The following is a 25,823-nucleotide window of genomic DNA, read 5'->3' on the forward strand; positions in this document are numbered from 1 at the left end:
TCAACCCAGTTGTCACCCCAGCACTGCCAAGATGGAAATACTGGAGCTGCAGGTGTGAGGGCCTGAGGAATCCAGTGCAGGGTGTTGCTGGGATGGACAGGCCAGACTGATCCAGGGGCTCCCAGCAGAGATGAAAGGGGAGGAACGTGAGGCTGCTGATGGAAGGCGGTGCACAGGTGTGGGTTCCAAGGCACAGACTGATCCTGAGAGAATCTCAGGGCTCATGGTGATGAGCCTGACATGCAGAAACAAGGTCAGGAGGGTGTGGCTGGGCTTCCTCCCCAGAGGAGAGATTTCACCTTTTCACCCAAAGCACTAACTGATCATGGATGCTCAGAGGCGAGCTGAGGAAGGACACGAGCCTGCATCCTGCAGCGAGCACAAATGAGCAGTGTCTTCTCTGGGCCACACATTCACCTGGCATGACTCCAACTGCCTGCTGGGCTCTTTAAAAACTGCTCCTTCAAATGATGCTGCCCAAGCTTTGGTTCTCATACTGAAAGATACTTTAACAGTAACCTTTTGCCCACTTTAAATTGCAGTTATCAGATGTTCTAAGCTCCTAAACTATTGTACACTCTATGTTTTTACACATTAAGACAGAACTTTCCATTTATGTCAAATTCCCATTTTGTACCACCTTTGGCTAATTTTATTTTGATGAGAATTTGGGGTTAGCTGTGACACCCCCCACTACCTTCACCTCCAAAAACATCACATATTAAACAAGGGGGAGAGGGTGGGTAGTCTCCCAGCACCCGAGCCCAGGGAATGAGCCCCCTGCTGACCCCACAATAGAATGCTGAAACCAGACACCGACCTCAGCGCCCCTGACAGAGATAGGCAGACTCAGTCTAAAATCTGGCCAAAGACTCTCCCCAGGAATTTACCAATCAAAAATGCGAATGGATGAACCAGCTCAGTATTACCTGAGGTTCCCAATCCTCCCAGCTCCCTTTCCTCCCAATCCTTTCCCTGGGAAAAAGAGAGTCTATTTATGGCAAATAATTCTAGAGCTGAATCAATGCACTGTAAATAAGAGACCAAAAAAAAGAATCTATAAAGGGCTTCCATTCTGACCAACCCAACATCATTACTGTACAAAAAACAGTTTTATTAATTACCCCAACTGTGCCTCTGTTCATGCTCTAGGTCACACTTGTTTCTCAGATTCGGCCCAGGCTCATAGGCAAGTTACCAGATTAGCAAATAGGAAAACTGTTCTGCAAAACAGCAACTGTCAGCTTAAGGCATTACTAACATTGCAGAAAGAAGCAAGGTTACTAGGGAAGTTTGGACAACCCAGGATAATGATTTCTGGGACAGGAAACCCTCTCTGAAAGGGCCAGTCCATGCTGCTGCTGGGAGATGACACTCTTGCTCTGGGGAACAGGTCGCTCCTTTAAACCCATCCACAACATCACAGACAAAAGACTTTCTATTCCTCGAGCTTTCAGATTTAGAAGTTAGTTCTATAAAAAGCACTCTGTCCCAGAAGCCCCGACATGTCCACGGGCCTCTGAGTGCTCACTTGGTCCTCCCTGACTGGAGCAGAGGAGGATGGAGATATATGGAAGGTTGGTCAGGCTCAGTTTTTAAAAATGAAGTCACTACTAGAAATACGGAGCAAGGGGCAGAGACCCCTGCTGCAATCACATGCTGAATCATTGTCCTCCCAGAGAGCGGGCTCCTACAGGTTCCTTCAGTCCATGGAAGTGCTCAGAGCGGGGCAGGCCAGTGTGGCCACGGAGCTGTGCCTGCCTCACTGCATGCCGAACCACTGCTCCTGGTCAGCCCACTGGGCCGCCTCACTGTCGCTGCCCTCCAGGTCCCCTTCTTCCCCACTCCCTTCCATGTCGTCCACATCCTCCTCCTGAGTGGCATCCGTGGGACTCTCCTCCTTCTCCATCTTCTGCATCCCCTCTAGAGACTTCTGGTCATTGGGGTCCAAACTAGGGGACAACAAAACAAAGGAGAGGCCTGAATCTCTGCCTTGCTTCTTGCTGGCTGATGCGTCATCTCTCCCTGGCACAGCAGTGAAATGACCACCCAGTCACAGAGAAACTGCTAATGCCTGGCCTCTCCAAACAACTCCAGTTCCATAGGGAAGATCGAGGGAGTCCACCACTAGAAGTGAAAAAAGGCATCTTGTCCTAAGTTTTAGAATTCTCAATTTGAGTTTTCTCCATTTATTTCTTAAACCTTTTCACACTTAATACCCCTAGCATTCTGCTAGAGGAAGATACTAGATAACACAAATGAAAAAGTAGCAAACAACCATTAACAGAAAAATTCAAATATAATTTAACAGTATTAGGTTTTTAAGTTACAAGTTTACAAAAAATACTTATTTTTCTGTGAGTAAAACTGTTCCATATTCTTATGATATAATTAAACATATCAGCATTTCAGTAGTCAACCAAAATCATCATGCTTACCATGGAACAGATTTGTCAACTCCTAGGTTAGACCCCAGGACCCAAAGCTACCCAACCTGGGCAGCATTTGACTGTAGCAGCTAAGAGTATTGTGCATGCCAAAACCCTCAAAATTCAGAGGATCCAGAACATTTATTTACTTGGTTCCTAAGCAATCTCTCCTCTTGCCTTTGTGACCATCACTGAGGCCAGCCGGTGTCCAATCTCTAGCAAATTCCGCTTCTATATTTTATTTTCACATTTGCTTCTGGGTTTCCAAAAAGCAAATGAAACCCATGTTGGAATCCTGTTCCTACTTATATAACTGTAGATTGACTGTAACATCTCCTATTCTCTGAAACCTTCCATACAGCTCTCACCCACACGCAGCGCTCCCCACCCTCTGCACTCCCACCCTGCCTTCTAGAGACTGCTTTGAAAGCACTTAGCACATGGTATCTATCAGTCTGCACGTCTGAGACTGAGAGCTCCCGGAATCACAGCATCCCCAGTGTTTACTGAGATGCCAGGCACATGAGTGGTGCTTAACTGCTGAACAAGTAAATAGATGTGATCAGACTCGATTAAAGACAGGCCTCCACCATAACTTTATAGACACACAGACGACCCTCAAAGAAATCACTTCTGTATTAAGCAGTAAGAATACCACTATTTATTTAGTATTTACTATATACCAGGCACAGTGCTAAGAGCTTTACACGGAATAATCATTTAATCCTCGTTTAATCATTTAATACCTAATAAGGTAGATATAGACAAGGAAATCTGTTAGTAACTTGCCCAAGATAACAGGTGGTAAAGGTAGTATTCTTCAGAGCTTAAGTTCTTAACTACTACAGTAGGTAGAAACATGGGAAAGTACTTACAATACGTTGATTGAAAAAGCAGAATATAAAATATATACTACGTATAACCCTATAAAAATACGTATATGTGTTGGCAAGGCCAGGAAGATGATCTACACAAATGAAAACAGATGTTATAGTGGTGTGGCTGGTTATGAGTGAAACAGTTCTTTAATGTTAATATCAGTTAAGGAAAAGACTTTAGAAGTCATAAATTTACAAACAACTCTACCATTACTATTATTACTGTTTTCAACCATGGGCACAAAGTGTGTGTGTTTCCAGAACTCCTGTTACATTGTTCCCTGCTTCCTCTACCCCTCAATGACCTTCCCCCCATGGGAGGCTAAGTGCCTACCTTAGTGCTATACTATACTGGTCCATTGCTTCCTGATACTCATTGACAGCTACAAGGAAATCTCCTAGGATCCGATGCAGGACACAGTCACTCTGATTAGCTAGTGCGTTCCGCAGCAAAGCAATTCCATCTTCATATTTCTGTTCTCTGCCTGAAAAGAAAAAGACTCTCATTTTCCTACTTACACAACATTTCGAAATATATTCCCATCGCAAGTCATATACACAAAACCACAACAATGATCACAATCCAACATCTATTTATAGATGTCAAGAGAACAGTGGTGTGGCAGGAAGTGAGAACAAGGTCGTTTGAATTCTTATTCCATTAGGAACTCTGCAGTTTGAGTTCTGATTTTTAAAAACTTACTCACGACCAAAGTTCATATAAAAAGCCAAAATGGATTTTATTTGCTAAACTACCCTAAACTCAGTTCATCATAAATCAGGACTTAAAAAACCAAGTCTAAAAGGGAAGTCATAAGATGGGTCAAAACAGTTCAAATTGGTTAAAACCAGGTATATTCGGCCCAAATTAGTTCAGGACAAAGTGAGCTGAATAGGTACTAACCAAGTACACCTGGTTTGAGCCACTCCACAAAAGTCATTCTAAGCCAATTACATTTGGTTGTGCTAAATATAAACCAATTCACATGGGCTCAGACCTAGTGCAAAAGCACACAGCCAGGGCTTCCCTGGTGGCGCAGTCGTTGAGGGTCCGCCTGACGATGCGGGGGACATGGGTTCGTGCCCCGGTCCGGGAGGATCCCACATGCCGCGGAGCGGCTGGGCCCGTGAGCCATGGCCGCCGAGGCTGCGCGTCCAGAGCCTGTGCTCCGCAACGGGAGAGGCCACAACAGTGAGAGGCCCGCATACCACAAAAAAAAAAAAAAAAAAGCACACACCCGTTTGGTCATCTGTAACCAACTGGGACTAGGGAATCCAACTGAGATCAGGTTTTACACAATTAACTACGAACAGGGAAGTAAACAAGATACACTTACTAAGCAGTTCCGCTTTTTTCACCACAGCCTTAATGTAGTCCGGCCTTTGAGTCAGGGCTTTATCTAATAGAGTTTTGGCTTTCTCCTGTGTCACTGGGTCTTCAAGACAAACGGTGGCTAAAAGGGTAAGGGTCTGTGCATTTGCTCCTAGAGTTTTGTAAACATTGTTAGCCATTACCATTGCTTCACGAATACTGTTGGAGGCTAAGTAACATTCGATGAGACCTGAAAAAATATAACACAAAGTTCAACCACATTACCATTCCAAGCCATGCTTCCATCTGACAGCCTTCCAAATTACAAACCTTCAAAGTTTAAAACAAAGGGCAGGCCAAGGGAAAAGTCTGATGGTGAGATCAGACTGAAGGGTATGTTGATGGAACAGCTAAGAGGTGCTCTTCCCCAGAGCACTTGACGGACGTGGAAAAAGCCTGTAGTGCAAAGGCACCTTCAGTTAGTGAAGGAAACAAACATGCACAAGTAAACCAAAGCATGTAGGCAGCCCAGCTGCAAGTCAGAGGAACGAATGTGACACTAACTAATGTGACATTAACATACTGTGAAAGAGGAGGTTTCCAACAAAACCCAAGGTTTTGCTGCCTCTTAACAAACTGTTAATTTCCAGCTGTGCTCAGTCACCTTTAGTCCTACATTTAAGGGGGAGGGCTCCTACAGTCCACAGCGAATGTCCAGCTCTAAAAACTAAAGGACCTAGGGAGCAACCTCAGGAGAAAGGAAGACCTTCTCATTTGAAACATAAACGTTATCTCAAGAAGCATTTGCTGAGGGTTTCCCTAAACTGGATGGAAAGGGCTTAATCAGATGGATCAAATACACTGAGATCGGCAGCTCCTGCCTCTTTCCATACCCACAGCAAGATGCTCCACGGGGACATTTCAAGTACAGTCAACTCTCAACTGTTCATGCCAAGAAATCAAAGAGAACAGAGGAGGTACTTTTTAGTCCAAAGCACTCATCAAAACAGAAAAACAGCTTAAACCCCAAACCCACACACTCCCTGGCAGATTTTCTCTGTATACTCCTCCACCCTAGTGGCATTTATAATATATGTGCACATTCTACCACACACTATGGTTACTTAACCAGAAATTACCTAACTCTTAAGGGTAACGTGGTGGATTCAGAATATGGTGGTTGGTTGTAACTACCTACTGAATAGTTTTACTTTCCTGCTAAAGCCCCACTGGAAATTCAGAGGGAAATGTGAAGAATGCACTTCACTGATCCAGGGCCCCCACCAGTAAAGAAAGCTTGGTTGGCGGCTGCAAGAACCACCAGAAGGCATAACCAAGTCACCCTGATCCAAATTTCCAAATTGTGGCTTGAGTGAAGGCATCCCATAAAGCCTCACTGGCCAACTGGGGAACAACTCTAACTATCCTGTGTCCAACCACTCACTGTGGTAATGCAGTTAGCTGCATTCCTAGGCTCTTGTGAAACAGGCACACAGCAGACAGGAGTTAGCGTGATAAAAGCAGCTGGGAGGCTAGGGAAGCTACAGTTTCAGGATCAAGAATTTAATCTGAAACCAAAAGCTTGGTTTGTTGCAGTTTCTTAAGAACAAATCCACAACAGGCATAGTTCTCTGGCTATCTAAGCAGATTTGTTCTTTACACCAACTTCCAAATTTTATTTCTCAAATTTGAACTCATCTTCCTGTTAAGAGCAAATCACTCCTAGACTCCTGGGTTTATTTTTAAATTCTTATAAAAATATGCTTTGGAGGAACTGCATCTTGTAAGATCTATTTTAACGTCTCCGACTGAGTCACCAAATGCTGCTGAAGCTGGCATAGCTTTGAACTCCTAGGGGCAGTTCACACGAACTTAAAATAGTACATAACAAAGTTTGACCCTGATCATGCCTACTCCAGAGGTCACAATGAACTGACCAGTTCCCACAACCAACACTGTCATATGGATACTGAGTTACCCTATGAGTAATATTTCTGGCCCAAGGTAAGACAATTGTAAAGAAGAATAAAGACAGGGACTTCCCTGGTGGTCCAGTGGTTAAGACTCTGCGCTCCCAATGCAGGCCCGGGTTCGATCCCTGGTCAGGGAACCAGATCCCACATATGCTGCAACTAAATAAAGATCCCACACCCGGCAACTAAGACCTGGCACAGCCAAATACATAAATAAATATTTTAAAAAAGAAGAAAAAAAAACCCAATAAAGACGTACCAAGCAATCCAGCACAGTGCCAGCACAGAGAAACTCACGTTAATGAGTGGGCCACGTTTGAGAAACAAAACATGACAAAAAAAACCAACCCAACTATACCCTAACCAAAAATCAGAAACAAAAAATGAAAAAACTGGATTTAAAGTATGGAGTGAAAAGTCCGGCCATAAATGAATTTATAATGCCTAATGCAGTGGTTCCCAAATATGTCTGCACAATGGCATTACCTGTGATCTTAAAAGAGTACTGATGCCTATATCCCAACAGCAAATATTCTGACTTAAACAGTACTGGAGTGACCTAGCATCAGGATTTTTCAAAGTTCCCCCAGAGGACTCCAATGTACAACAAACTTCGGAAACTGCTGGCCCAACAAAACCTTCCATCTGAGTGCTGTCGCCACATCTACAGATCCACACCATTCATCTATATTTTTTATCTTACCTTCATAACAATCTAAGCGACAAGGTGCAAGACGTATAGCTTCCCGAAAGTGGATTATTGCTTCTTGGACTCTGCCCATGTTTCTGAGTGCTGCTCCCTTAAGTAGCAAAGCTTGAACACTATTACTGTTCAGCTGAATGGCCTTGGCTCCTAAATAGAGGGCTCGGGAGTAGCGTTTGCTATAGAAGCTATGACACCTGGAGGAAAAAACAACCAAAAGTTATCTGAGATAAGACCATAAAGAAACTTCTTCAAAAAGGAAAATCAGAGAAAAGGCCCTCTACGTGATCCTTACTACAAACCCCTTACAACTTTAGCCTAAGATATTAGTGAAAAAACAGAACAACAAGAATCTACTGAATATTTATTTTTAAGGGAGAAATCTTGATACGGAAGGGAAAAATTACAAAAAAGAACCTGATGGGGACTTCCCTGGTGGTCCAGTGGTTAAGAATCAGCCTTCCAACGCAGGGGACGTGGGTTCAATCCCTGGTTGGGGAACTAAGATCCCACATACCACGGGACAACTAAGCCTGCATGCTCTAGAGCCCGTGCACCGCAACTACTGAGCCCACAGGCTGCAACTAGAGAAGCTCACACACTGCAACGAAGAGCCCATGAGCTGCAACTAAGACCCGACACAGCCAAATAATAATAAAATTTAAAAAAAAAAGAACCTGACAATCTGGGTATGTTATCAGGTCAGAGACATTCAGAGAATTTGTAAAGCCAGGTTAATAACAGCAGCACAGTTCCTGGCCTGCTCACTGATGGCTGCCCGTGTTCAGGTGCAGTGCTGAGCATGATACATTCACTATCTCAGTAAACACCTACCCCATAAAGCAGGGGTATTATCCTCATTTTCCAAATGAGAAAACAGACTCAGAGAAGTAAATGATGTATCCAAAGTCACAGGCAGACCATGATTTGAATCCAAGTCTTGATTATCCCTTAAACCAAAGCTTTCAAATCTATATTCTATTGAGGAGGAACCACAATTTCCTAAAGAATCTACTAAAACTGGGGAGAAAAGGGAGTGCATAAACATACCCAGAGACCACCCAGGGTTCTGCATGTTGATCAGAAATATTGAAAAGGCGGCAGCCAAGGTTCTCCACATCCTCCAGCCGCCCTTCTCGTGCCAGGAGGTAGCCATATACATCCATTCCTACAAAGGAAGAGGCTCATTAAAGCAGCAGGCATCTTTTCTGAAGGAGGTGTAACCTTCATCAGAGTCCACACTGAGGCCCCAGCTCCAGCAAGGTCTGAGCCCTCTCCACCATCATGAGCTCCTCCCACCAGCATTCCCAGTTTCCTACAGAATGACTATTAAAAAGACAAAACAGGGTTTCCCTGGTGGCACAGTGGTTGAGAGTCCGCCTGCCGATGCAGGGGACACGGGTTCGTGCCCTGGTCCAAGAAGATCCCACATGCCGAGGAGCGGCTGGGCCCGTGAGCCATGGCCACTGAGCCTGTGCGTCCGGAGCCTGTGCTCCGCAACAGGAGAGGCCACAACAGTGAGAGGCCCGCGTACCGCAAAAAAAAAAGACAAAACACATCCAAAAGTAAAAAAAAAAAAAAAAAAAAGAGTAGAAGGACCTACCTCACAATTTGAAAGCCTGTTATTTTCAGGAACTATTTGTCCCTATATCCTGTGGTGTGATAATACAGCTATCCTAACACATAACCAGAAAAGGCCCAAAAAAGGCATCAAATTAACTTCTCTCTTCCAACAGGTCTAGACACAGTCAGGAGTACACACTTAATATGACGGTCTCAGAAAAAGTTAGCCTATTCTAGAAAAAGCATCTAGTTCCTTCTGGAGTCTAGTTCATTTAAGATCATCCCCCAGCCCTACCCCCCCCCCTTATTTTCGCTCATGTTCTATTAAAAAAAAGCCCCAAGCTCGCTGTCACCCATCTCTTACCACCATTCCCCTCCATTCCTTAATATTCCTTCAGATTCCAAAGAAAATGCCTCTGAAACCAAGATTACTGCAGCTCTCCCTGCTGGCCCCTGGACTCGGGTCTGAGCTTCTAACTCCAAGATTCTGACTCTACTGCCGGGCTACTACTTCTAAAACATCATTTTCATCATGGGCACAGGCAATTTGAAGAAGAGGAATAACAATGGGCAGGAGGGGACCTTGGGCAAACAAATTCATCTTTCTGGATCTGTTTCCCCATCTACATGCTTGTGAAGTTCCCCTCCCTGCTCTGTCAACTCTACAAAACTGGGATTTCCCTGGTGGCACAGTGGTTAAGAATCCGCCTGCCAATGCAGGGGACACAGGTTCGAGCCCTGGTCCGGGAAGATGCCACATGCCGTGGAGCAACTAAGCCCATGTGCCGCAACTACTGAGCCTGTGTGCCACAGCTACTGAAGCCTGCGTGCCTAGAGCCCGTGCTCCACAAAGAGAAGCCACCGCAATGAGAAGCCTGTGCACCACAACGAACAGTAGCCCCTGCTCGCCACAACTAGAGAAAGCCTGTGAACAGCAACGAAGACTCAATGCGACCAAAAATAAATCAATAAATAAATTTATTAAAAGAAAAAAAAAGAGTCTACAAAACTGTTTATTGTCACAAGGCCATGTTTTTCTGATGACCTTTTTGGGGCCTTTACAAGCAGACTTCAGCCTATCTATCCAACCTTATTTCCTACTATTCCTGCGCACATTACCCTTCACTCACTGCCACTCACCCAACAGCCATCCTTTGGAAGTCCCTGTGGCTTACCTCCTTCAGCAGCAATCTTCTTTTAAATCAATGATTTTTTTGTTGTTCACTTCTAATTACTTCCTTTAACCACCTGATCACTTTCTTAGCATCTGTTCACTTACTCCTTTTTAACTACATTTAAGGACACAGTAAAGCTAAATTCCCTAAAAGGATATACGGTCCTGGGGATGCCATCCAAATTCTCAGTCAGGCACATCATAAATCTGTAAATCATAAGGAAGGGCTATGATCCCTCCCCAAACAAAGAAAGCTAAATAATGATCTGTGGGGTGATGACACTTAAATTCAAGCAAAAACAACTGCTCAAAATGGAATTACCCAAGTGTCAGAGACACTGTCAAGGCCTAAAAAAAAAAAAAAAAAAAAAGGTAAAAGGCTACTCTAATCAATTTTATAAAATATTTTTTTACAAAAAACTGTATCAGAAGATCATGTTACATCTTCTCCCTATCTTCTGATTTGCCCCTCTACAGACCTCCATCCTGCCCCAAGAATTACTTACCTTTTATCAGATAAGGATCCAACATCTGTGCCTGTTCAAACTTGAGGACAGAGTTTTTATTGTCTCCAGCTCTGAAGTACAGATCTGCCAAGCTTCCCAGTAGGTCCACGTTATCTCTCAATAAGGACTTTTTCTCTAGTGAACTTTAAGATATTAAACAATGAACCTTAAAGTCTATTGTAAATCCTCTTAGTTGTTGAATCTGGGTGATGGGTATATGGGCACTATTTTCTTTTATGTATGTACAAGATTTTTCACAAGGAAAGACTAAAAAAAAAGTGTAACTAGATTTTCTTATTCTGAGCTTTTAACTTAAAGTTATACAAGACTGGATAGTAAATACACAGAATAAAGCAGAAATCTCTCTCATTACCTAGAAACTTTCTGGTTGCAGTTTTTCAGAAGATAACATATACTATACGGTGTTAAATGTAATGTCATTCAAAGTGACAGCTACTTATTATTCAACCAAATGACTTTGCCTAACACAAACCCCACTCTTGTCCTTGGACTTTACCTGACTAGAAAGAAAAATCCCAGTCCTGAGGCAACCCAGGTCAGATGCTGCAATAATCTATGCTTCTGGGGCATCCGAAAAGATGTTCTTCCAGGTTCAAGTATGACACACTAAGGCCGTCTGTTTTGCAAGGGTTACTACTTTTGCAAGTACAGAGCTAAACTTGGTCCAAGTTTACATTTAACAGAGACTATTACATCTGGGACCATTCAGTACATTAACAGACTAGCAAAGCCTAGGGACAATTGGCTGTAATACCAACAGATAAGCATCCATTTTTCTGTTTTGCTAATTTATATACATAAAACCCCCATATAAGGGCCCCAAGAATACTGAATCAACTTTGTGGCTCTCACCAGATGGTATTGATTGCTCTCGAGTTGTCACCAACGTGCACAAAAGCATACGCTTTGATCCACACAGAAAGCCAATCTAAGTTAGGCAAGGTCTGGATCACGTTCATCGTCATTGATGCCACCTCTGCACCTTTTACAGAAAGGGACAGCAAACCTAATCCAACAAAAAGTAGGAGAAAGAAGGTGAGGCATAGCATCCTTCTTCTACAATGCAAAAAGCAATAGGCTACCCTTTCACTAGGTTATAAGGCAACCCTTTCCCTATTCTAAGCAAGATGGACATGACAGAACAACTACAGTATTTCTTGATCAGTGAAAGAATACACGGCAATAGTAACCTATTGACTCACTCTCTGGAGGTGAAGCATGGTCAACTTTAAAAAAAATAAACTTATTCTAATGTACAGCCAAGATTATCTTAGAGAGTAAACACTCCATGAAAACAGGGAGAATGACCTGTACCTAGAATGGCATCAAGGGCTAATGGGCACTGCCTCAGCACTTCCTTATAGCTGGTGACTGAAGGTCGCTCCTGACCAGCCTTCTTGTACAGGTTTGCCAGCATCATGTTTATCTGTAATGAAAAGAAAGGACAATAAGGTAAGTATATATTTAAAAACAAAATCTCACCATCAATAAGTCCTGATTTTTATTATCAGCTATTCTACTTTTTACTGGAAAATCTACCCAAAGCTGTGTGGAAATAAAGCCCAACCCCATTCTTCAAACCAAAGAGGAAACTACTACTTTGTTTTTCCTATGTCCTCCCATTTTCCCCCAAATTCTTCTCACTTACCCAGCCAAAAGGTCCAAAAATACTGGACCAAAGATGCTGCCTCTGGAAATGGAAGTAACCTTCATTTGAGAAATGTTACAGAATTCTAATTACCTTGATTTTTAAGACAGAAGATGAACTACCCTAAAAATGCTTGTTTACGTATTTTATTTTTTAAGTTTATATATTCTAAATGCAATTAATATCACAGCATGAGAAAGTGAGGAATTCTTAACACAGCTAATTAAAAAAGATCAGATGAATTTTCCCCAAAAAGGAAATGACAGATACAGAATAAAACACTTCGCTTCTCTCTGACAATTGGTCTAGCAGCTAGACTCTAGCCTTTCTAATGCTTAAAGCTTTGACCCACAGGTACTGTCTGATTGATCAAAGTAATGCTACAAAAATCAAACTCTAACTGACCTCTAGAGGTGATGATGATCCTGAGATCAGCTACACTATTTAAATCTAGTGAATGCATTTTTAGCACAATTCAAATATGTAACTCAGAAAAGCTCTAGTTAAGGAAAAAAAAAAGAAAAAGAAAAAGAAAAAGAAAAACCCTTCCTAAAAATGCAACAGGGAAAATTTGAGAATACCTAAAAGTTCCAAAGAATATAGAAGTTACAGGGAAGGGATAAATATTCTTAATAGTACAAAGACAAAAACACAATTTTCCAATTTAAAATTAATAGGTATTAAATACAACACATTGTTTGCCAGATCATTACCCTAAGGAAGCAGTCAACATGAGGGCACAAAAGAAAAAAAAAGCCAATCCCCAATCTCCTCAATTATCTGTAGCTTGGTATGCCAGACACTTACTAAAAATTACTATGAAGATAAAGAACATCAACATCTGTTCCAATTATGAACTCATAGTATATAAAAATCTAGTACGCCATTAATCCATACTGAATCAAACAATGCAATAATGGATACTGGAAATAAAACTTTTTTTTTTCATTCAGATGGTCTTTTAATCGGCTTCATGAAGCCAAAGAAAACTGCTTGTAAGAATTCCTTCACCCCTTCAGACACAACATTGACGGGACATGTGTACGTCTTCCGGCAAAAAAGGACAATATAAATACACATTTTCAAGAACCTCTCGGGGATGTCTGCAAATCTACTGTGGGTCCCACAGGACAGGTGGACGCCCAGGCCAGGGCAGCCCGGGTGCTCTGCTGCCACCTGCACGGTTCTACCACGCTACACTCAGAAACATGACACCGAGTTGGAAAAAAGCTACAACTTGCTCAGCTTCGGACAAAGAGCAGATTCAGAGTCTGTTCAATCTCAAAGAGAAGTGACTCGGGGCACCCAACTTTACGGGGCCGACCCCAATGAAAAGAAAAAGAAAAAAAGCAACACAACCGAAAACAAAAAACAAAACTCTCACAACCCCTGGTGATTTTCTGAAAAAAACCTCTTGGCTCACAGTAAAATGGTAAAAGTAAAACTGGAAGTGCTCTTCAAAACGTTAAGACTCTTAAAAATGGAAAGCGCTTCCTTAAAAAGCAAAGTGTAGTAACAAGGCCATCTGGGGGCCAGAAGCAGTCAGGCTGTGTTTGACAAGATCAGAACCAGTAAGACTACAAAAGTGGGTACAAGGACGTGTGATCACTACACATTAACGATTCAGCGGAGCTCCCAAAATCTTTAAATATACGGCCACTGGAAGGACGATCTCGAGCAGGAAGGATTTTTACTCGTTGTGTGTAGCATAACTGTTGCAGCTGTCTCTGTAGGACCCGCCCGAGCTCCGGTCACCGCAGCTGCCACCCTGACTCCAGCTGCTGTAGTAGTCTCTGGAGCCTCCATAGCCCCCACTCCTGGACTCGAACCAGCTCCCCCTGTAGCCGTGGTCCCCTCCTCCTCTGGAGAACCCACGGCCCCGGCCTCGGCCCCCGCGGAAAAAGCCCTGGCCCCCAGCAGAGCCAACTCGGTACCCGCGGGATTGGTTACCAGACGACTTGCCAGCCTGGTAGACCCAGATCTGCCCCCCATCCACAGACTTCCCGTTCATGGCCATCATGGCGTCCTTGGCATCGTTGATGTTCTCAAAGGTGACAAACCCAAAGCCCCTCAATCGCTGGGTCTCCCTGTCTTTCACGACCACCACTTCTGAGATCTGTCCATATTTTGAGAAGACCTGCTCCAGAGACTGCTCGTTGGTGTCAAAACTCAGCCCTCCGACGAAAAGCTTGCCTTCATGTGATGCCATGGCGGCCAATGAGTCGGGCAGGTCCCTGGCACAGGCGGGAAGATGGCACGGCACAACGGCCCGAGCTACTAACGTGCAAAGTGACTCAAAACTATTTTTTATTTGGCCTCAGATTTTCCATTTTAGGCTATGTTGAAATGCAAAAAAAGGTACTTAAAGGAAAACTCCAGTACTGGTGTCAATACTTGAAAAAAATAAAAGAATTAAATTTAATATCCTTTCTTGACTGCTTATTATTAGCAAACTACGACGAACGGACCATCTGTCTCAACAAATATTAAAATTCCCTTTAAACTACCTGACACTTTGAAAGAGTGAGTTTTGAGTACTACCTAGTAGGAAAGTCAATTCTTTTTAAAACAGATCCTTACTTGTGGGCATCATTAAAGCCACATTCTACCAGTAATAAACACAAGCAGTCATCGTGTTCTAAAAACTGAGTGAGAAATTGTTTGTTGGTATGTTTCTCTTAAAAGTTGAAGATTTTCCAAGATATAATAATTTCACACTGGAATTTTCCTTTAAAATTGTGAAAGAATGTGTGGTGGTATTTACCATACATTAACAAACATTTATTTTGACTCACTTCCTTGTTCTTTACACAGACTGAGAAGCCAGTTAACTCCCTAACGGACAAGAAAGAAAAACTGTAAATATTCTAGGTTTATGTGTGAGGCACACATCTTTGCTTGCTCCTGGCTACAACAGCTCTACAGAATGAAGAACGAAAGATATGTACTCCTAACATATGTGGACTCCTCTGGTCTCTCCTGAAATGACGGCTGTAAACACCAAAGTGCTGGATACAAAGCTCAGCTTCTTTGCCATTACTCATTTTAAAAAATGTCCCTGAACTCCCTCAAGTCATCAAGGAAGAAATTACGGTACATTTCCAATAAGATAAGGAACAGGTACCATGCAAAGTTTATAATCAAAACAGCATTTTCCAAAAGAAGACACTCTTTACATATACAAAAAAATTATTCTTGGAGTAACACTTTCATAGCGTACCAGAACATAATTTAGTATAGAGCGCCCAGCTTACTATTAGACAAGTTAATCTATAATATACTTACAAATGTTTTTAATAACAGCTATCACCATAAAATATACTGAGGAAATAGCTTACTTTTGAAAATTCAGAAAATATTAAATAAATCCTCAACATGAGGAGATGCTTCAACATGTTCTCATAAAGTTTGATTATTTACTTTTAAAACTCAGTAACACCTGGGTGAAAAAACACTAACTAAATACACCAGGTCCCTACTGGTTATGATTCCTTTTCTTTTAAGGGCAGGAAGATGTACATAGACATCATACCTATAAAATTCCTTATTGTTAAGCACACACTGCACAGAACAGTTTTTCAATGAAATGAGGACGGTAGGTGACATGAGAGTATGAAGAATATTAAATACTGATGTGAATTTACTCCTAAGAGCTAAGATTTTCATTGTTTTTCTAAACTGGACTTCAAAAAACCTGTAATCAGAGATGCCCAATATAATACTCCTTATGGAATAGTACTTTTAAAAAGTATTCTCACATACATGAACTTAACTTATACCAGAGAAAGTACCATTATCCTCAGTAAGGAAAAAAAAAGGAAAGCCAGATTTTTAACTTGTGCCAAGTTCACACTGCACACAGCTTGAATGCCCTAAACTCAGACAAGACACCAGAACTTTTGATTTCAGTTGAAGGTGTCCTATACATTATAATATGTTGACAAATCAAACGTACAAAAGGATCTTGTAGTCTTAATTCTGAAAATGAAAGGAACACACACTATCAAATGCGTATACCTATAGAATGCAAAAAATGAGGTTCTAAAAAGTATTATTGCTACCTGGAAGTATACTGCAAATCATATTTCCTACAATAAGAAACACCAAAAAATAAACATATGTAATATTATTCTCCAGCTACCACTTTCATTAGCTGAATTTTCACGGTCTCATAAGAAAGTCACTCCTCCATCTCTCTAAACAGGGAGAACAGGTGAACAAAGTGGCAATTAGAGACAAGGATAAAATGTTCAGATGGAATCCCTGAAAACATGGCAGAAGAGGGTTGGAAGGACTGGGGAAGAGAAAAATATGTAACAAGTTGTTAATTCAACTTACTTTGGGAGTTCTTTGTCTTGAAGGGATCCCATCAAGAATAGCAATGGCATCTTTATCTTGTTTTAGCATTGTATAACATTCAGCCATTTTGTACTTTACTTCAATTTCAGATGGAAGACACTTAAGAGGAAATGAAAACATCTCTTCAAAATATTACTTCAACAGTACAGCAGTTCTTCAAATTGTTAAACATAAGTACCATATGACCTAGCAATTCTGCTTTTATGTATACAGCCAAGAGAACTGAAAACATGTCCACACAAAACCTGTATACAAGTGTTCATAGCAGCATTAATAATAGACAAAAAGTGGAAACAAGGCTTCCCTGGTGGCGCAGTGGTTAAGAATCCACCTGTCAATGCTGGGGACAGGGGTTCGAGCCCTGGACCAGGAAGATTCCACATGCTGCAGAGCAACTAAGCCTGTGCGCCACAACTACTGAGCCTGCACTCGAGTCCACGAGCCACAAGTACTGAGCCCATGCGCCTAGAGCCCAGGCTCTGCAAGAAGAGAAGCCACGGCAACAAGACGCCCACACACCACAACGAAGAGTAGCCCCCGCTCACCGCAACTAGAGAAAGCCCACGTGCGGCAAGGAAGACCCAACACAGCCAAATAAAAATTAATTAATTAATTATTTTAAAAAGCGGAAGCAACTCAAATGCCCATCAACTAATGAACAGTTAAAATATGGCATATCCATACAATGGAATATTATTCTGCAATAAAAAGGAATAAAGAACTGATTCTTTATTCCATGCTGTAACATGGATCACCCTTGAAACCATTATGCTAAGTAAAGGAAGCCAGCCACAAAAGGCCACATATTGCACAATTCCATTCATATAAAATGTCCAGAACAGGTAAACCCACAGAGGCAGAAAGGTCAGTGATTCCCAGGGACTGGGGAGATAAAGGGCAGAAGGTTTCTCTAGGGTGATGAAAATATTCTGGAATTAAGACAGTACTGATGGTTGTACAATTCTGTGAATACACTAAAACCCACTGAATTATGAATTTTATGTTGTGAATTGTATGTCAATTTTTTAAAAGACTCTTTAAAGATTAAATGTATTTGATTCACATGGAAGGTTCAGCATGGTGCTAAGCATACAGAGCGCTCAAAAACAGTTAACTACTGGCCTTCCCTGGTGGCGTGGTGGTTAAGAATCTGCCTGCCAATACAGGGGACACGGGTTCGAGCCCTGGACCAGGAAGATTCCACATGCTGCAGAGCAACTAAGCCCGCGAGCCACAACTACTGAGCCTGCGAGCCACAACTACTGAAGCCCGCGTGCCTAGAGCCCGTGCTCTGCAACAAGAGAAGCCACCACAATGAGAAGCCTGCTCACCGTAACAAAGAATAGCCCCCACTCACTGCAACTAGAGAAAGCCTGCGCACAGCAACTAAGACCCAACAAAGCCATAAATAAATAAATTTTAAAAAAGGAGTTAACTACTTCTATGAATGAGTCTGTGTGGATAATACACATGACTTCCATTCAGTGTCAGAAAACAGAATTCCTGGCAATCAGCTCTTTAATAACAAAAACAAAGGTTCTGGGCTTCCCTGGTGCCCCAGTGGTTAAGAATCCGCCTGCCAATGCAGGGGACACGGATTCGAACCCTGATCCGGGAAGATCCCACATGCCGTGGAGCAACTAAGCCCATGCGCCACAACTACTGAGCCTTTGCTCTGGAGCCCGCGAGCCACAACTTCTGAAGCCTGTGCACCTGGAGCCCGAGGAGAAGCCCGCGCACCGCAACAAAGAGTAGCCCCTGCTCACTGCAACTAGAGAAAGACCGCGCACAGCAACGAAGACCCAACGCTGCCAAAAATAAATAAAAATTAAATAAATTTAAAAAAAAAAAAGCTTCGTTTTAAAACAAAAACAAAGGTTCTACATAAAAAGAAACAAGAGGAAGATGTACAGGCTTTAAAAAAAAAGCAATGATGTTACTTTGTATCTTTTTTTAATGTGGAAAAATACAGAACACAACTCATAATTTCACTTCCAGTTCATTCTACTGACACTCCTCTTAAATAAGTTGCATGTGTAATTTAAATTTAAAGACAGATTCAAACTGAAAAGTCAAAGTTCCCCTCTCCCTAAAGCTTCCCATTAAATGTATTTCCTTCACGCACACAGAAAATTTTTCATGTATATTAACCATATATATTTTAGGCATACACCAAGATATACTTATATAACTATAAACTATCCCCTTTAGGGAATTCCCTGGAGGTTCAGTGGTTAGAACAACGTGTTTTCACTGCCCAGGGCCAGGGAGGGCCCGGGTTCAATCCCTGGTCCCGCAAGCCGTGCGGTGTGGCCAAAAAATAAAAATAAAATAAATAAACTATCCCCTTTAAACAAAAAGAGTAGTGAACACACTGCTTCAAACCTTATTTTCTTTACTAATATACACAGTATTTTCCACATCAGCACATACACCTCTATATTTCATTTCTTCAATATTTCCATCATATTCCATCCTAGGGCTATATTATAATTTAACTAGATCCTACTGATAAACACTTTTGCTTCCAGTTTCTTACCATTATAAACAATACTACAATAAGCAGCCTTAGTTATATACCCTTGTAAACCTTTTGTGAATCTACTATTAGGATTAATTTCTAGCAATGGGATGACTGTCGAATGGTGAAATTATAATTTTTTACCCTTCATTTATTTAACTAATTATCAAGCAACCAAAACTAGTAGGAATTCATAAGATTATTTTATATAAATTTCCCCAGGTGCTCACTATCCTAAAAACTGAGTTACAGTTTAAGAGTGTACTTTCATTAAAATTATTAAAAACACTTTAGATTTTGAGTTCTGTTTGTATAAAAGGGAGGAACAGGGACTTCCCTGGCGGTCCAGTGGTTAAGACTCCGCGCTTCTAACACAGGGGGCGCAGGTTCAATCCCTGGTTGGGAAACTAAGCCAAAAAATAAATAAATAATAAAATAAAAGGAAGGAACAATGAAAGGCTTTGGTTAGAGCCTAGATAATTCCATTTAATTTTTAAACTAATTAATTTAAAATTTAATTCTATTTTTAGATTCATCCATAGAGTCAACTTTGCTTCTAGCCCTTAGTGCTTGGTTGGATGCATTCTTGCATCTAAGTGGTTTTTCATCTTTGTTTCTCCAGTCACCTCCCCTTTAAAATTACTTTTTATTTTACTTCTTCTACATCTAATCAGCAATCTTTCAAACTCCTTCAGCGTCTCTTGCTCTCAAAACAACCCAACCAACCAAAACCACATCACACATCTACTTCCAATTACCTGACTTTGTGGAGTGGATGCAGAATTTCCAGTTGAAGGTCTCACTTTTGAAGTTTTACTTAAGGCTTTCTTCTGCTGTAAAGCCATAGTATACTTACTCACAGCATTCCGATATTCCTTATCGTGAAAGAGAGAATCTGCATGATACACCAAAAGCTGGTACTTCTGAGATGGGGAGAATAACTCACTAGAAAACAAAGAAAGTATACCCCCTACATGGGTTGTTTTGAAATGTAAGAAAGAACGCTCTCCTTAGTGTCTACATAAGCCTAATACACCTTATGTTGACAGTTTACAAAAAAGTAAATTTACCTTAAGTGCTACTCCCCCCAAAAAGAGGCAAGAGTCATACTTCATGTCAATATGGTCAACACATGTAGAAAATTGCCTTAAATTGTTCTCTTTAGTATAAAAACAATCATTACATCTAAATCAAATTCAGTAATACAGAGATATACAAAGAGAAATGTAATACAGTTGACCCCTGAACAAACCAGGTTTGAATTACAAGGGTCCACCTATATGTATAGATTTTTTCCAATAGCACACACTACAGTACTACACCACTCTTGGTTGAATCCATGTATGCAGAACTGCAGATATGGAGGAAATGCATATATAAAGGGCCAACTATAACTTATACGTGGATTTTTGACTGTGGGGAAGGTTGGCACCCCCTCCCCTCCCCTGAAAGTTGTTCAAGGGTCAACTGTGTATCTTTTCCTCCCCTTCTTTAACCCAAGCCCTCTTAATTGAAGAGTCTGATATATATCCATAACTCTCATATTAACATCAATTTTTAGGGTAATACAGACAAAAGAGAGCAATCATGACTTAACTAATATTACTGAATATTACCAAAGAAGGGTTAAAGAACCTGGAAAAGAGAAACTCACCACTCTGAATCATTTTTAGCTAAGTGCTGAACAAAAAGAGGTTCGGAGGGTACTTAAAACTCTTCAAATACTGAAGAAAATGGGAATACTAAAATACCGAAGTATGGGAATAGACTAGGATAAGCCAGTGGGACAGAGTGGAACAGAATGAGAGAGGACTAGCCTTATTTGATGAAAGGTTTTTTTTTTTTTACATACAGAAGTAAACTTCACTAACAAGAATTTTTACTTCCTTGAGTCTCAGGGGTTTAAGGACAGCGTAACAGAATCAATACATTTCAGAACCTTTTCTTTAACCTTGAATATTGCTCACAAGTGTTATAAGTGCCTAGGACTGGCCACCAATCTTAATGGGAAACTCGTATTTTTAATCTCCAATCCCATCCTTCCCCCAGTTAGAGTTTACATTTTTTCATTGACAGGGAAAACCTACAGCCACTTAAAATGAAAGAACAGTCAGAGTCAAAGAACTCTGGAGACAGTTAACTGCTCAGCAAATGAAGGATACTCAAGAATAGGTACCATAGATTAGTAGGTGCCAGGGGCTGGGGCAAGTGGAATTGGTGAGTGACTACTAATACATTTGGGGTTTCTTTTGGAGGTAATGCAAATGCTTTGGAACAGACAGTGGTGACAGTTGTACAACTCTGTGAATGTACTTAAAACCACAGAAATGGGGGCTTCCCTGGTGGTGCAGTGGTTGAGAGTCTGCCTGCCGATGCAGGAGACACGGGTTCATGCCCCGGTCCGGGAAGATCCCACATGCCGCGGAGCGGCTAGGCCCGTGAGCCATGGCCGCTGAGCCTGCGCTCTGCAATGGGAGAGGCCACAACAGTGAGAGGCCCACATACCGCAAAAACAAAAAAAACCAAACAAAACAAAAAACACAGAAATGTATTCTTTAAAAGGGTGAATCTGATGGTATGTAAATTTTATCTTAGTGAAAAAATAATTTTAAAAAAAGGATAGGTAGGCTAAACACTGGATATAAAGTTACAAAGGAAAGTCAAGGACTGAAAGGTACAGTCCAGATAGCTGAGATCTCTTCCAACTCTGAGATTCTATATATTTAGTGAGAAATAAGATGTGAAAGAAAATAGTTGATTTGATAGAAATACTACACTCAGAGAAAGGATTCAGATGTTTATATATTGTAACATACATGCCTACTTATGCATGCCTAAGTTATCTCTGAAATGATACATGAAAAACTGTTAAGTTGTTGCCTGTGGAGAAGGGAAATAGTGGAGTGAGGGTCAAGACTCAGGGTCAGACACTTATCTGCATACCCCTTCAGTACTGTTTGATTTTTTTTTATGGTGTGTATTGGCAATTAAGAAATATTAAAATATAAATGATAAAGGTCAGAATTTAAACACCTCCTGAAGCTAGGAAGGAAACTGCCAGTTTAGCCTAAAATAAAGAACGGGCCAAGTCTAATCAAAGGACCAAACTCCTTCTAACTATCCTGTAACATCTTCAAGAACCAAGAATAATGACTAACTGGTGCATAAATTCCCAATGGTAGACACTGTATGCTTTGACAAATCACTCAGAACCAGGTGAAAGGCTCCAGAATAAACAAAGAAGGCCGACAGAGACCAGGGCTCCTCACTGTCAACACTAAGTGGATGGTGGTAAAATGATGGGTCTCCCGTAGTGAGGTCCAAAAGCACTAATGGAAATGAAATAGGTAGGAACAGCTGCAACGCCCTTAAGTGGCCCAGACAGCTTCCAGAGCAGGCCAAATGCAAATGGGTCCACCCTCAGTAGAAGATTACAATGCCATTTAGACGCAGTAGACTGTGGTGGGTCAGAATGGAGACTTTAGAGTCAGAAGGACCAAAATTCAGACACTGCAGCTCTTCCACTTACTAGATGTGTGAACTTGAACACGGTATTTCACCTTCCTGAGGTTGCACGTATTTCCTTAGCACCTTCAATAAACGTTTGAGTGCGTACTGCACACAGGCACTGTGCTGATTTCATTAGGTGTTAAGTGATGAAGAACATAGATCTTAAAAGTTCCCATCACAGGAAAAACATTTTTCTGTAACTATGTGAGGTGACAGATGTTAGCCAAACTTACTATGATGATCATTTCACAATACAGACAAATATCGAATCATTAAGTTGTACACCTGAGACTAGTATGTCAATTATATCTTGGTTAAAAAAAAAAAAAAGTGATGTAGAATATAAAACAGGGCAAAGGGATAGAATGGTGAGGGTAAGGGACAATTCTGGTGGCCAGACAAGAGTTCTCTAGGAGGGAGACTGTCATACAGAGTGAAGTAAGTCAGAAAGAGATAAATATCGTATATTAACGCATATAGGTGGAACCTAGAAAAATGGTACAGATGAACCGGTTTGCAGGGCAGAAAGTGAGACACAGAAGTAGAGAACAAACGTATGGACGCCAAGGGGGGAAAGTGACGGGGTGTAGGATGAATTGGGAGATTGGGATTGACATATATACACCAATATGTATGATATAGATAACTAATAAGAATCTGCTGTATAAAAACTGAAATTAAATGTTTTTAAAAAAGAGTTCTCTAGGAGGGATATCTGAGCTGAAACCTAAATGAGGAGGCAGCTCTGAGGCGAGGACTCTAAGCAGACCCGCAAATGCAAAACCCCTGAGTTGAGAACGAGCTTGGTGTGTTCAAGTTAACAGAAAGAATAGCCAGGGAAGCTGGAGCACAGACAGAGTGAGAGAGAGATGTTTGGTCTTGTAGACCGTGGGAAGGAATTTTAATTTAACCAAAAGGGAGAAATTTAAGCACAGGGGCGACATGCACTCAAGGCTGGAAATAGCCCTGTGCTTCATCCGCAATAAGACTCCATAAGCGGCAGCTTTGGAAACGTGAAAAGGGCAATGCGAGTCCTTCAAAAGGTGCCACTCTCACCCATCAAGGAAGTCTCCCGTTTTCAGGTGTTTGCAGGGACGAGAAAGTAAATAAACCCTACTGACACACCCAGGGAAAAAAATCAATCTCAAATGCAGGACAAGGGTCTAAAACCAGGCGACTGGGCTTCTTTGAGCCTCGTTGAGCGAGAAAACGTTCTTCGGGAAGGAGCTGGGAAGGGATGAGTCAGCCCAGCGATGTGACAGTCGCTATGCCGGGCGACAAGTTCCTTAGGAAAACCTCTGCTCCCAACTTTCGGGAAACCCTAGCCAGGGTGGTCCTCAGAGCCCCCGCCTTCCGTTTCTCGAAGCAGCCGCTCGCCGCATCCCCCGCAGGGAGCGCATCCCAGCGCCCGGCACAACGCGGGGACCCAGAGAACTCAACTTCGTTCCTAAGTCGGCTCCGCCCGACGAGGCCCTCGCTGACCTCGGAACCTCAGCTGGGGCCCGCAGCCGCTCCTTCCCGCCAATCCCCAGGTCCCCTCAGCCCACGTTCCCAAACCGGCGCCGCTTTCTCCTCAGCCCCAGGCCGCTCCCCGCCTCAACTCACGGGTTGTTATTACTCATTGTAAGTAACAAGCTGCTGAGGAGCCGCACGTTGGAGTGCAGCCCCGCTGCCGCCATGTCTCGCAAGTGGTCTATCACATTCATTCTGCCCAACAAGGCCGCCGCGGCACCAGCGCGAAGAGGTTGAAGCTCCTTCGGGAAGACTCCAAGATGGCCGCCTCGCCAGGGTCCATCGGGTCTACACGCGGCACCGCCCCCAGGATAATAGGCAGCTACCGAAATGCCTGAGAAAAACGAAAACAAAAACAAAACCCTCAGTTCCTTCCCCGCCAAGCCCCCTGTGAGGTGGTACGATTTGGTTTGGGGTGCGGGGGGTTGTTTTTAGCGAAAGTTACATCATCATTCTAAGCAGCAAACTTTATGGAGGGCTTACAATGAGCTGGGGACAAAAGGCAACTCAGGACGAATGCATGCCCAATTGAAATGAGTCTGAGAGGACTCTCAGAAATTAATAAAAATGTATTGATATTTATCATAAATAAAAGTTAAAATACTAGTAGGATGCGGGGGGGGAAAAATCCCCAACAGCTGGAATTAGATATTTTAATCAGGCGCCAAGGGCAGTCCTAACTGCTTTTAGTCTCGCACGAGCGCGAAGGCTGAAAGCGCCACGCCCCCTCCCCTCAGGTGTTGCGTGTACCTTTGGGAGTACGGCTTCACTCTTTGGGTGCAAAAGGACGTATTTTTACCATGGGAAATTACTCACTAGCTCAGAGTGAATAAAGACTAGGTTGAGTTTTAGCCGTCCTAATATGAGTGTAGTGTTATCTTGTGATTTTTGCCATTCCCTAATGACGTATGAAATTGAGCATCTTCTCATACGCCTATTTGCCATCTGGGTATCTTCTTTGGTGAGTTATCTGTGCAGTTCTTTTGTCCATTTTTTAGTCCGGGTGTTCGTGTTCTTTTTTCTTTCTTTCTTTCTTTTTGGCCGCAGGGCGCGGCTTGTGGGATTTTAGTTCCCCGACCAGTGATCGAACCTGGGCACTCCGCAATGAGAGCGCGGAGTCCTAACCATTGGATGGCCAGGGAATTCCCAGGGTGTTCGTGTTCTTGTTGTTCAATTTTAAGGGTTCTTTGTGTATTTCGGATAGCAGTCCTTTATCAGATTTTATCAGAGAATATTTTGAAAATATTTGCTCCAAGTCTGTGGCTTGTCTCATTCTCTTGACCACTCCCTCGCTTTAACTTTCAGTAAGAGTCCTGAAATGAATGACTAATAATAATGGCCCGAAAAGAAACAGTGAAAATATTATTTTATTAAACTTCATCTAAATAATGATGTCAGTAAAATTTTTAATGAAAAAATAAAACCAATATTACAGGACAAAAAGTTAACGGATTAATACTTTTTAATTATATTAATGTATTTTTAAAAACTGTTACCCTACATGTTGGATTAGCAAAGAAATGAATAATATACAGTTTCTGGTCTTGACCTTTAAATTCTGAAAACTTGTCAATGACTGCCAAGCTGATCATCTCTGCGTATTCATGTTCCATACACAGTGTAAACAGATTTGTCAATTATTGGAGCACAGCCATGAAAAGACAGGGAGGAAACTTAAATGCATATTACTAAGTAAAAGAAGCCAATCTGAAAA

At 42.0% G+C, this 25,823-nt stretch overlaps 2 protein-coding genes across 2 annotated transcripts; both read right to left on the reverse strand.

Moving 5' to 3' along the window:
- Positions 1-827: 827 nt before the first annotated feature.
- ANAPC7 (anaphase promoting complex subunit 7) lies at positions 828-24,363 on the reverse strand. The gene is made up of 11 exons (XM_082667682.1): positions 24,203-24,363; positions 19,846-20,032; positions 16,546-16,665; positions 11,874-11,985; positions 11,412-11,565; positions 10,539-10,681; positions 8,346-8,463; positions 7,296-7,492; positions 4,645-4,869; positions 3,642-3,792; positions 828-1,952 (listed from the first exon to the last, which is right to left on the reverse strand). Exons 1-11 carry the CDS (start codon positions 24,301-24,303, stop codon positions 1,763-1,765), a joined length of 1,698 nt encoding a protein of 565 aa, XP_082523808.1. The 5' UTR covers positions 24,304-24,363; the 3' UTR covers positions 828-1,762.
- On the reverse strand, positions 13,723-14,476 carry LOC309830598 (cold-inducible RNA-binding protein-like). The gene has a single exon (XM_082667216.1). The coding sequence runs from the start codon at positions 14,414-14,416 to the stop codon at positions 13,898-13,900; it is 519 nt and encodes a 172-aa protein (XP_082523342.1). The 5' UTR covers positions 14,417-14,476; the 3' UTR covers positions 13,723-13,897.
- Positions 24,364-25,823: the final 1,460 nt, after the last annotated feature.

The sequence above is a fragment of the Grampus griseus genome, assembly GCF_964374135.1.
Source record: "Grampus griseus genome assembly, chromosome: 12".
NCBI lineage: Eukaryota > Metazoa > Chordata > Mammalia > Artiodactyla > Delphinidae > Grampus > Grampus griseus.